At 44.8% G+C, this 12979-nt stretch overlaps 1 protein-coding gene across 1 annotated transcript in view; it reads left to right on the forward strand.

Annotated features, from left to right (window-relative positions):
• The first annotated feature begins 7090 nt into the window (after positions 1 to 7090).
• The window catches only part of csrp3 (cysteine and glycine-rich protein 3 (cardiac LIM protein)), a 68841-nt gene continuing 62952 nt past the window's right edge, over positions 7091 to 12979 (forward strand). The window contains 2 exon segments of the mRNA XM_036534649.1: positions 7091 to 7136; positions 7897 to 8138. Coding sequence (XP_036390542.1) covers positions 7091 to 7136; positions 7897 to 8138 — 288 coding nt within the window.

Genomic DNA, 12979 nt, shown 5'->3' on the forward strand with positions numbered 1-12979 from the left:
ACTGAACACCCAGGCAACAGATGACAGTGCTGAAACTGAGTAAACAATAGCAGGGTATGTTACCAAGCACACACAAAAAGGAGGAGAGAGCTGAATACCTACACAGGAATGAGGAAACAATAAGGAAATATCCAAGTTCATGCACACATTGGTTACTGTTATCAGCATTGAAAAAATTTGTTCAGATGTGTGCAATACCAAGTGAGTACCAAGTAAACAAATAAACCTGATAATATTCTGCTTTTCTCTGTGCAGAACACTCAACAGCCTTTGTATGCTTTTGTGGCCAAGCCTGTTGCTGTAGGCCTGACTGTTCCAACCAATATGTAAAATGCTCTCTAAAGCTGCAAAACAAATAAATATTCAGCTGATTCGGACCCTGGGCTGCACAGTGGAGTCAAGTTAGTCGCAAAAGTGAAGGGAAACCACACAGCATTCATAACACTTGTGATAAGGTTGATTGATAAGGTTGATGTCAGAATGTTTCATTACTGTTGTGGGACAGGTTTAAAAGGCAAAAGTACAGAAAAACCAGTCTCTACTGAACTCATTTTCTTTTTTGTTTTAGATACAATCTCACCTCATACTTTACATGCATGTAATACTGTCACCGGAGCAAGTACAAGGTCACAGGTAAAAGCAATAATAGTTGAGCTGAGAGGCAGTGCACCCTTCACGTTGCCTTGGTAATTTCACTACTGTCCCTCTTGTTGGTGTTTCTGTCCAGAGAATGAAACCCTCATATGTTGCCTCAACCAACAGTTAACTGTGAGTTACCATTCATTGATAACATTTTACCTTGACGTATCACACAGGGAAGTAAAAAATCTAAAGTAAGTAAATGGACTACATGCTCAAAGCATTAAGGAACTAGCACTATGAAATACTGGAATTAATTAAGCTTTTATGTCTGAGCTACATATGCTTTATAAATCAGTTTATAATCAAGAAGCAGAGAAGCCAAGTGTGTCTCTAAATGAAAAGAAGCCACCCAAATGTTTTTTTCTTCTTCGAGGACCTTGAAAATGTGGAGACATTAAAGCTTTCAAATATCAGTGCCACAGGCGCCATTACAGTATGGGTTTGTGATCTCCCTGCCTGCCTGCCTGCCTGCCTAGTACTATATTACTTCAACATGAATCCAATCAGGAACAGCACACACAAGTTAAGCTTCCTTCTTTCATGAGTGACTTCAAGGCTATATGAACATGGAACGTCTTTTCAATTAGCATATGCACACTGGCTATTAATATGACTCGAAGTTCATTTGGATACTTATGCCGTAGGCGTCTTGGGAATTTCTGCTTGGTGGAAAGAGTGTTTGGCTTACAAAGCATTCCTTTTGCCAGCAGTCTGGTTTAAAGACAATGACACACATCTAAGCCACAATTAGTGACAGGAGTTGAATAAACATGTCTCAGATCACCCCAAATTTACAAGCGAGCCACCATGACAGAGGATCTGACCCACGATGCACTGCAATTACACATCCAGTCTAGAACAAGACTTCCTTCATATATTCTTAGACACCCTTTTCCTTTTGGAGTAGATAAAGGGGTCTGAAAAAACATTACTAGTGGGGCTCAATATTGATGCTTTCACCTCTTAAGCAGAAATCACGAAATCAGTTTTAGTCATGAAAAAGAATGCATTCAGCCAAGGAGACAATTAGGCAGTAGACTGTGGACTGGTCTGGCTCAGTCTCAGTCTAACGACAAAATTTGTTTTTTCACACTGACAGAGAAATATTAGAATAGGCAATTTGCACAGGTGAGTGCTGGTAAAGGCAATGTGTGTTTCAGTCTCAGGTGGAACATAGCTGTTTTATCACAGGGAAAGACGCCCTGCATCGCTTCAGTGAAAATCAGACTAGACAAAAGGGCCATATGTCAAATGCAAGCAATGCAAGTCATTCAGGATAAGGGCATCTGCTGAGCAAATGAGAAATGAGCTAAACAGTGCAGCCTAACCTGACAGTAACCTGTCTACAGTAACACCGGCTTTTACTGCAGTCTCAGCAATAACTGAAAAGATTGTAAATACAGAAGTAGAAGAAACACAATGTTAACTTGTATTTTAAGGAGGACTATATATACAGATACACACACACACACACAAAAACATACACAATTCACACATACAGGGCATACAGGCAAGTTCATTTTTTTCAGTCCAAACAATCTCCAGTCTTGTTCATCCATGCATAGCCATAATAGTAGCAACTTTTAAGCCTCACACTTGGGATCCCTTGTCTGTGATGAGGCGGGACTGACATTCCTCTGTCATAACTGAGAATACGGGATGTTCGGCCCCTTATCTGCCACGTTAGAAAATGCAAAGCTGAATGGAATTAGAATATTAATTGGGTTGAATCCTCTGGTGAGGCTTCGCTGCGCTGTTGGCAGGGCTATGCGTCTGGCAGCTGTACAAGTCTTCCGCGTGTGAGGGAAAGCAGGGGGTGGAGGGGGACTACAGGCACCCCCCTACCCTCAGAGAAGGAGGGTGAAAGAGTGATAAGGCGCAGTGAGAGGGCGGGCTCTCTTCTTCAAGGTACGAGCAAAAGCTATAGACAGAAATGAAAGGTAAACCAAATAAAATAGCTTACAGGACAGGGGGATCACAGGGGATGACTGCTGAGCATCAATGGACCCCTTTGGGGTGCACCCATACCCCAGAAGTACCTTCCAATCGTATGCACTCTCTCAGGACTACTCCTCAGGGGAGCACTCTGGAAAGAGGTGAAATCACCCCCCCAATACCCAAACTTATTAAAATCTGGCACACCATTACAGAAAACCTATAATTCATCCACTCCCCAGTGGCTGCACATATGGCCCTTATCAATATTTCACAAGTGCGGAGACAGCTAATACTTGACCCATGCCGCGTTTGTCTTCCCGAGCCAAGATTAACTTTACCGACACCAGACTTCCTCTTCTAATCGCGTGCTCTCAGAATACCCCTAAATACACATTACACCCATTCCCAGCAGATAGCAGAAAGTGTAATGCTGGCTAAGGTCTCCTTCCTGTTATATGTACACTGGAATTGTTAAATCCTTTAGCACAAAAAGGCCAGAAATTGGAAGAGATTTACAATCAAGGCATTATGCACCTGCCTTCCCTGGTTCCTGGTTAAATTGAGGGGCACATGACATTCACAATGCTTACGGAAGCCTGTTATCTTAAGCAAATATCTCAAAGCTGCTGGCTGGAGACCTATCCTAATCAAATGAAATCAGTCTGGTTTCCTCAGCAGCACTAAGGAAAGTGAGTCCTCTCACTTGGCCCGCTGTTTTCAGCCTGTGCTGGAGAGGCTGCCCGTGCTGAACAGCAGAACCGCGCTGTGGCTCCGGGGGGTGAGGTTGCTATGGAAACAAGCCCAGACAAACAGGCTCTCAGCAAGGTCTCTGACGTAGTAGTGTAAACAGGGGTGGGCAACATAATATTGGAAGGAGCAAAGGGGGGGGGGGGGATTCAGTGCCCCACCGTGGATCCTGGCCATTTACCAAGTACAGGCAGCAGTATGAAGCTGAGATAAGCAAACTAGACTTGTGACGAGAGCGTTGCAGGTTAGAACACTGCTGTTACACTGTAGAACAAGGATACAGTCTGAATAGCTTGAGCACATATCCAGCTGTACAAATTTGAGATGCAAGTTATATTAGTAGCCCTGAAAAAATACAGCTAAAATGCTTCCCATGGTGGACATTATGCGTTGTGTTATCCTAACCAGACAATTATGGATCTGAATCTGAACTAAAACAGTAATGCTGAACACTTGACCATTCAGAGGTACTTTAACTTCACCAATAAAACCAGAGCTGTATAAACAGGTACTATGTATTCAGTGAAACAGTCCTGTATTTAATTGTCTGCCAGGCAAATAAGTATACAAATATAACGACTGGGGCCAAAAGCTAAAAACGCTTTTCAGATCATTTAGGTTTACAAACATTTGTCAAAGGTCATATTTAAGACAAATGCAGGGTCAGTAACCCAACACAAGAGTTCATTTCACCCACTGACAACATGACATTGTCAGCACCTGATGGCTGCAACAAGGTGCAACAAAGAGAGAATCCATATGCTCTGTAAACAACTGTAGAAGTGCAGGCACACACACACATACACACACACACACACACATACACACAGCCAAACAAAGACTGTGAATGCCAAAAGCAATCACTGAAGTGATTTTTCATTACCAAACACGTCTGTCATAGCGGATGTGCTAAACTCCCCCTGCTGGTCAAAATGAGGGTGCTGCTCGGTAAACACACAGCACAAAAATGCATACTTTTGATATGTATGCACCAAATGAGACAAGCTGCATTAGAACTTTCAACTTCCCCTTTTTATTTTAAAGAAGCAAAGAAGTTGGAGGCTGCTAATGGAGTCATGAGGTCATGTATTATTCCTGGGCACAACTGACCAAGTGAATGCCAGACATACACAGTCACTACCTGAAAATGAATCATGCACTTGTTGTCTCCTTGGCACGTGGCAAGGGACAGACACTGCCCTTGTCATTTCTCCACTCCTGCTCCATAAATATTTTCCCAGGAAAAAAAGATTCAGCCTTTTTGGATATTTTTTTTACCCTCATTCCATTTGTCATGACACAGGAAGAGATGGAACAAAAAACCCCAGAAACATATTTGCAAACGGTACTGTAAATACCAATGTTACACCTACAGCAATGTTTCTAACCTGTTCTTTAATGCATTTGCTGTTCTTGCATGTTCTTTAAATCTGACTTCCATATAGATAAAGACCTGTTGTTGGACTGGCCTGATTAAAAAGCTAAATTTTACACCATTTCACAGAATAATTGAAAGGATGTCTAGGTGTAATGGGCTTACTACATGTTTAAAAAAACTTCTGCACTACTGACTACTCTACAGTGGAACTGAATTCTGTAATTCTGTATTGTTTTCAAACCAAGACACCTTTTACTATAAAAAGATGGAAATTTGTACAGCTTCTTTTTAAACTCAAAAAACAAAAATAAATGCTAAAATAGCTTCAAGACATAATGTGATGAATTTGTTCCATGATTAGCTCCTTCCTTCAACAAACCAAACAAATCTGACATCAATATAAGACCCCCCAAATCTTATCACATTGGATAAGATTGGATACAACTGGAAAAAGTCTGCATGAAAAAACATATTGAGACTGCTTTGCATTTTTAAACCCCCTTAATTAAAACATTACAATTTTATGCTCTCTCACCATCCACGCATAACGTGATTAAATTCCGGCTAAAGACCTCCAGGCATAATATAATTTCACATGCATTGTTTTCTCCACAAATGGATTAAAATGACGCAGTCTTCCCATTCACATGCAGATGAAGCGGATTACACACAACACATGAGCCCACCATCACTATAGCCACCAGGGTACGACTTCACAGGGATGTCAGCTGGACTGCTATGGTGTAGACTTCTTTGTTGCTGACTGATCTGAAGTCAGTCAGGCAGGAGCCCTATAGTACTAGCGCCACCTGTTGCCGACTGAAGGCATTACACTATCAAGATGAAATGTCCTTGACAATCGTCATGGTCTTAGTCATGACTATTCAAAGACATAATTAATAACTAAGTCAGGTTTTTAAAAGGTACAATTACCACATCACTGTACATGCTGATTTCACACATCAATCCAATTCCATTTTTGTACAGTGCTGCTTTTAGCTCATGAAAGTGATTTTCACAATATAACGAACCTAATATCCTAATAACCTAATCATATTACTTTACTCACGACTGGGGAGTTCATTAGGAATATGGGGAAGGTCATTTTTCAGAAACCATCATTCTGCCTCCAAAAAGCACTGAAAGGTAGGTCCTTGTGAAATCTTTATCATCAGGTCTGCCAATACCTGTAATGCATGACTCATGACAGGGAAGCAGAAACTGAATCACATAAAATTCAAGAAAAACACAGCCAACACAGCCCACGCGGTTGTACACCACCACAGCATGCCACAAGGTGGCAGCAAGCACAAGTGCAATGCATTCATCCCTCACCACAGCACTTTTCCTCAGGAGCCTTGATGGATCCTTGCCTCTGTCAGTCAGTCAATCAGTCAGTCTCCCCAGGAAATGCCTCAGACTGATGCTTGACAGGGAGAGCAGATGGCCTGGAGCACCTACACACACACCCTCATTACGCAGTGGGAAGCCGGCACTAATGGAGGGAATTTGGGCAGGGTGTGATGAGAGAAGCATTGAGCAGCCGCAACACATAGTAGCAGGGCTGGGGTGGGTGGGGAGGGAGGAATTTTCACACTGCTACCCCAAGAGTACAAAACTGTGGCCATAAATGACCTCTGGTTGTGCTGTTACAGGGAGAGAACACATCCAGGGGACCCCTTTTCCCCTGGGTGTTTTTCGAGCCCCAGGGTAGGGGCTTGTCCTGAAGGTCGCTTCTCAATTATGCATTGTGCTGAATGTGGTGCAGGTAGAACCTCTGTGTCTGAGGGTCTGAGGGATACATCTTCAAGCCGTACACTGCACTTCAGTTTTAAAAAAAGCCAGCTTTTCTTCTAGCTACAGGGCAAGAGAGAGGTGGAAAACCTAATTAAAAGACAGCGGCACTGTTTCAGCAGCTACGGGTGGCTGAGTGCATAGGGTAGCCTTGGAAACCTCAAAAAAGCCAAGAAGAAATGGAGGCATGCATTCTGAGTCTTTGCAGAGGCTTCCCTCGTTAAGATTTTGGTGTTGCAACCAGCGTACTCAATCTACCTTTACAAAAGCCTGTAAATGACGAAGCATGCTCTTACGTGAGGTGCAGCACAATGAAACACCGAGTTGGTGATGGAAATGGTGACACATCAGAGGGCTCAGCCTGTCATTTCAATCTCAGTCTCTATTTACATGAGGGATAGCAGACCGCTAACTGCAGACTGGCTAAAGCAAATGAAATAGCCAGGTTTCTGTCATCAGTTTAGCCTACGACACCTGAGGGTGAATGGGGATCTTGGGGGCTGTCTTGCTGGGTGGGGTCTCCATAATGAGGCCATTAGTGGCTGCCCCATGTCTCAGTGCAGTGGCTTGTGTGACGGAGTGAGGGCTGTAATGAAGGCTCACCTCAACTGCGAGGCCCGGGCCCCTGCAGAGCGAGGTGAGCCTGGTAATTGTCACAGCGCAAGGACTGCGGGTCACACCACAGGGAGAAAGGAGAAAACGAGTGTCACTCATCAGGCTCATCTCAGTGTGATGCATGCGTGTGCGCATGCACACACACACACACACACACACACGCGCGCACACACACGCGCACACACACACACACTCACGTGCACATACACACACACGCACACACAAGCGCACACACACACTCACGCGCACGCACACACAAGCACACACACACACACACAGTTCCAACAGCAGCACAGCCTCCCATATGGCAGAGGAAGGGCTGATTCAATGCAAACAACACACAGATAACCAAAAACAAAGGCTCTGGCAAATTCGATAAAAAGAGGGGAGCTCAGTATAAAACTGTGCCTGGAAGCAGAGAGACAGGAATGATTCCTCAGAGGCCATGGATGTTAGTCACACTTCAGGGGGAGTCTTCCTGCTAGGGCCGAGAAAGACAGCACACAATTGCACTTGGTGAGATATGATCGGAATTTCATCGTTATCCTCATCCCCACATCCACTTCCTCCTGTCCATATCTTCGTATCATAACATGCTGATCTCTCCCTCATAAAGCACCCAGCCACCAAACCAGCATACAGTCACTCCAGGGGAATCAGGGAATATTTCATCTCAATCACATCGGTGTAATACAGTTAACCATTATTGGATATACAGCAAATTGGATTAGGATGTATTTGTTTGAAATAAGAGGACTCTGTTCTCATCCTCTTTTCCCCAGGTTCGGCTCGTGTTTCCACCCTGCCACTCCAAGCTCAGTTGCGCCATTACAGAAATACCTTGAGGAGCACCTACTGGATCGTGGTCTCCAACATAACAGCAGGCATCTACCCAGTGGAATTCCACCTGGGGCTCTGGTTCCATATGCCCTGCTGTCTGCTCTCCTCTACTGCAGAGCTGGATGACGCTATGATGAATGGACAAGGGCTAATACGCGTGCACGATGATATCGGCACGACATCGGTATCAGCCGATAAAAACTTAAGAAGTTAATTATCGGCATCGGCAGATACGAAAATTTCTGCTGTTGTGCCTGGCCGATAAGGTGACGTGTTAACTATGCGCACGCAATGACGCTAAATGTTTATTATGAGCGCCAGCAACAAGCTTCAACATGTCAGCTGTTATGGAAGTATTTCTAAGTATCTGAAACAGATAGATTTGCTATTTGCAATGCTTGTAAAGCACCAGTGATGCGAGGAGGGGCAAAATATATAGCTAAGTTTCTCACTCTGGGATGATGCTAGGAGTGTGCTGCTAAGCTTTTCTCTGCTTCTGGAGGGGCGTGAGACCATTTTTAAACAACGCAGCTCCATAAGGAGATAAGGAGATATTTTATATATAAAATATATATATATAATATATATATGTGTATATATATATTATATATATATATATACACACACACACACACACGCGCACACACTATATCGGTATCGGCATCGGCAATCGGGCAAAATGAAAAATTCGGATATCGGATATCGGCAAAAATCCAATATTGTGCATCCCTAAGGCCTAATGCATAAGAACATGTAAAGCTTGGCTGTGGGGCTGCTGGGAGGTGAGATATGAGTTCCATGATTGTGGAAGATGTGGCTGGCTGAAGCACAGGCCTTGTTTATGAAGACCTCAGTAGCTTGTTAATTACAATCAGTCATCTCTCTGCCATGTTTCATCACACAACTGACCCCCCCACCGCCACCCCTCATCCGTCTCCCCTTTGTCAGCCTCCCTCAGAGAGAGAAGAGATACCCCGTTTCCCCCACCAGCAGCACAGAAACATTTGTAGATTCATACACACACACTACACACACATAAAATCGCAAACACATGCACACTCAAATAAACTCAAAAACACACACAGCCACAGACACACAAACCCCTGAAGGTGTATTTCTGTGCATCCCCCACCATCTGTGAACATGGGGCCCTGAGGGCACTCCTTCTCTGGGGTAGTCTTGGGGTGCTCTGTGGTTTGGCCTGCCTTTCAAGCCTTCCCTGCCTGTCCCATCTCCTCCAACCGACCAGGGACCATCCAGGGCCATCATCTATTATTTACAGCGGAAACGCTACAGGAGGGAGAGCTGCCCTTTACAAACAAAGCACACTGCTGTGGAGCACCGGAGAACAGTGGGCAGCATCCACAGACACACACATACGTACGTGCATGTGTAAACACACATGCACACCTGATCAGTTATTTATTCCAGTGGTTGTGGCCACCCCGCTAATTCTACTGCAAGAAGGAAAAAATATGAAGAGGAGGGCGGTGCCTTCCCCTGCCTCTCCATTCTCACTGTTCCCATTCCAGTGGCTCATAAAAAAAAAAAAAAGGCGGCTGCTCGTGGTGCAGTGAAATTCACAGCTCGTTTTCTCCCCCCCCCTTTTCCTCCCCTCACAGCATCCCCGAGCCAGAGCTCCCAGGCTCCCCCTCTGCCCTGCCCTGGCACAGCCACACTGCTCCCCACGGGAGTACACACTGTTCCCACTCCAGCCTATTCCTGCCCCACATCCTGGGTGCCACTGAAAAAAGTTCTTGATGTGAGGTGCTACAATAAAGGGACATCCCTGTAATGTGTACAACAAAGGGGCATGTGTATACTGATTAAAGTACAAAGAACCCCTAGTATGAACACTCACACACAGACCAAAAGGGTTGTCATTTTCAAAAAGACCCCAAAATCCCTTTAACTGCACACAGAAAGCACAATTTCCTCAGTCTCAATGCTATATTGATTCTTTGGGTCTGTTTGGTTATTGCTCCTAAAGAGGGGCCACTGCAGCCTATTTTTCACTAATGTTCTGGAATGGTTTCCCAATTCATCCTAATAAAATTCAATTCCTCATCTGTCTGGCTGCACTGGTCTCTTCCCTGCTCTGTGGCTCCCTGTTGACACGAGAGTCGACAGGAATGTCGACAGCTGATCTGCCCCAGCCCTTAATGACATGAGCGACTAATAAATGGCGCCCATCCGCCTTGACCCTTGCACTACTTGATAAATGCCACTGATGGCAGACTGAGGGAGAGGGAGCCAAGCAGGAAAGAGACGCCCACTGCTCCAGCCACAGTGACTGGCTCCACTCTCTTACTCTGAGATCGCCTGGTCTGGTCTGGGCCCCTCACCCGTGCCCTTTCCCTTTCAGAGACATTGTTAATAAGTGAAGCATAATAAGGACAAATGAGGCCATTGGACTGGGGGTGGAGAACACCTGTGTTGAGGGATGGGGTGCGGCTCGGTATGAGATCCGAACAATGCAATACTGCCCTGCCTGCCTGACTGAAGGATAAGGGCTGAATGAAAATCAAAATGATCCTCCACATTGAAATACATGCAAGCAGTCAGACACCAATTACATCCTCTCAGGATATACTGTACAAATGGGCCAAATCGAGAGTCAACAAATCCCACATGGAAGGGTTTTCATTCACAGCACATTCCTAGTGCAATGTCCTCCTGCCCAGGAGACCCTCCATCTGCTGCAAATAACCGCTACATGCTCATGGTCATATACCAAATCACAAAGTCCTATGGGACAGCATTTTCAGCTCCACAGAGGGAAAGATATTGGACAAACATTGTAATAATGTCAGAGGAACACCAGCCTGGGGACAAGGATGTGTGGCTGAATCATATATAACAACATCTTCTGAATCCTCACTTGAAGAAGAGTGAAGCAGACACTGGAAGGAAGTACAGTGCCCGTGCCAAGGACATACATGGAGTGACTACTGGACTGCACGATTTCTGAGCAGAGGAGATGCAGTTGGAAAAATATAAAGCACAAGCTCTTGTGCCATTTTAATTGGATCAGTCAGAGCATTATTATTTTTGGAAAAAGCACCCCGGAGTGCCCCCTTTCAGAAGTCTGGATTAATTTCCGATTCGTTTCAGGACACCCCAAGCTCACAGACCAGGAAAATTTGTTTGGTCTTCCGATCATTTCCAAGCGTCTGCAAGCAGAGTGTAGTGGTCGCCCAGAAAACATTTTGGGACAACCTGCAAGGGATGTAGTCATTTCTCCTCTCTTTTGCCTCTTTTTATTTGTTTTGAGCAAATTTCAATGACATAAATCATCCCTTCACATGTGAGCTTCCAACCTGCCCAGTAGCTCAAGAGCTGTAATGGCCCAAGGGGGACACGGGACACTGTCCACTCAAACATCCACGTCCTGCTCATTAGGCCAGGGGAAATGTTTATCAAAACAGATGACTCCACAAGGAGCCCTTTCCAAGGAGCCCAAATCAGCTATGACAGCAGATTTACCTTTTACTTCAAGTTGCCAGTTGTCTGGCTGTGGACTTCTCCTCTGAGACCCAGCTCCTGACACAGAAGCAGCCTTTTCTGCTGTTTTGATCAAATAAACTTCCACTGAGACCACCCACTGCAAGAGCACATCACCTCACTAAGTCACAGTATTATTCTAACCGTTTCACTCATCTAACGAAAGTCTTTAGAGGAGTCTACAGGGTTCTGTCACTTGGCTTGTGACCAGAGGGTTGTGGCATGGATGTGACATCATGCTTTTAGCTGTAGATCTGTGCCGTTAATGTGCGATTTCTTAAATGAGATGGACACAAAGTGAAAAAACAAGAAATGTAAAATCAAACAAGACATCTGCTGGCAACTAAAAACAGTAAGGATAATTATTAAGCATTCCAATAAAAATTCTATAGAAATGCGAAAGACAAATAATGGAACACTTTTAATAAACCTAGTGGAAGATATGTACTTTTCATTGTGTCCTAGTCCTATAGTACATGCCTCAATCCAAAACTGCTGATGAATGCACCTCATTTGCGTAAGCAACTATGAGGGAAACTGATCTAAGTGGAGCTCACCATTCCAGCTAAATGCTTTATAAGACTGACACTCTACCCAATCTAGCTGCAGCCAGCCCCCCCCCCCCCCCCCCCCCAACAGCGGAGGAGCAACTGTCAGCTTGCATTGCAAACCGAGTCATCCCCTGTCAAACAGTGTGACAAGCCCTTTGTACTGGGAATTGACTGGAAATAGAGATACAGGCTACACAGTGCACTTAAGAGATTTACATGGTGAGGAGAAATGTGCCTTATTGTACTACAAAGCCAGTGATACCAATAAGCCCAGGGGAAAACCCCCTATTCTCTGAGGAAGTGACATTGTGGTAGGGGGTTAGTGACGGCCTCCATTACTACAGCAGCCTGGGACTAAAACTGTAGTAGCCCCCAGGTGGAGATGAACCCCATGGGGGTAATAAATCCCCTGCCTCCTGACAGTACTCATATTACAAGTCAGCCAGGGTGGTGCTCCTGCCCTCTATTACTCCTCTCACACACACACACACACACACACACACACACACACACACACACTCACTGTGACACACATGCAATCACACACATAGGGATATACACACATTCACACTGGCACACTGGCATACTGTAAAACCCTAGTTTTCTAAGACTGCAGCATGACCTTCATAATGTGCTGAGGGTGCAGCTTGGCTCCTCCCACCTCAGCAGTCATCTCCCTTGCATCTGGCTGTTACTGCAGTGTGATGTGATATGATACCCATGTGTACAAGGAACTTCACCAGCAATGTGGGCCAACCACTCTCACACTCCCATGGCTGAATGGGAGACACACACACACCTTGTTGTGTTTAATTCTCATCCCATTTGTTCTCAGTAACTGCTAATTAAAATTCAACATGTTAATTACAAGCATGCCCTGGTAATTAATGTTGGGAGGAGAGGCACAGGGAACTGTGATAGCTTGATATGTAAGAATGGAAATTTGTGTGTGTGTGCGCGCTCGAGCGCA

The sequence above is a fragment of the Megalops cyprinoides genome, chromosome 8, assembly GCF_013368585.1.
Source record: "Megalops cyprinoides isolate fMegCyp1 chromosome 8, fMegCyp1.pri, whole genome shotgun sequence".
In the NCBI taxonomy this organism is placed as follows: domain Eukaryota; kingdom Metazoa; phylum Chordata; class Actinopteri; order Elopiformes; family Megalopidae; genus Megalops; species Megalops cyprinoides.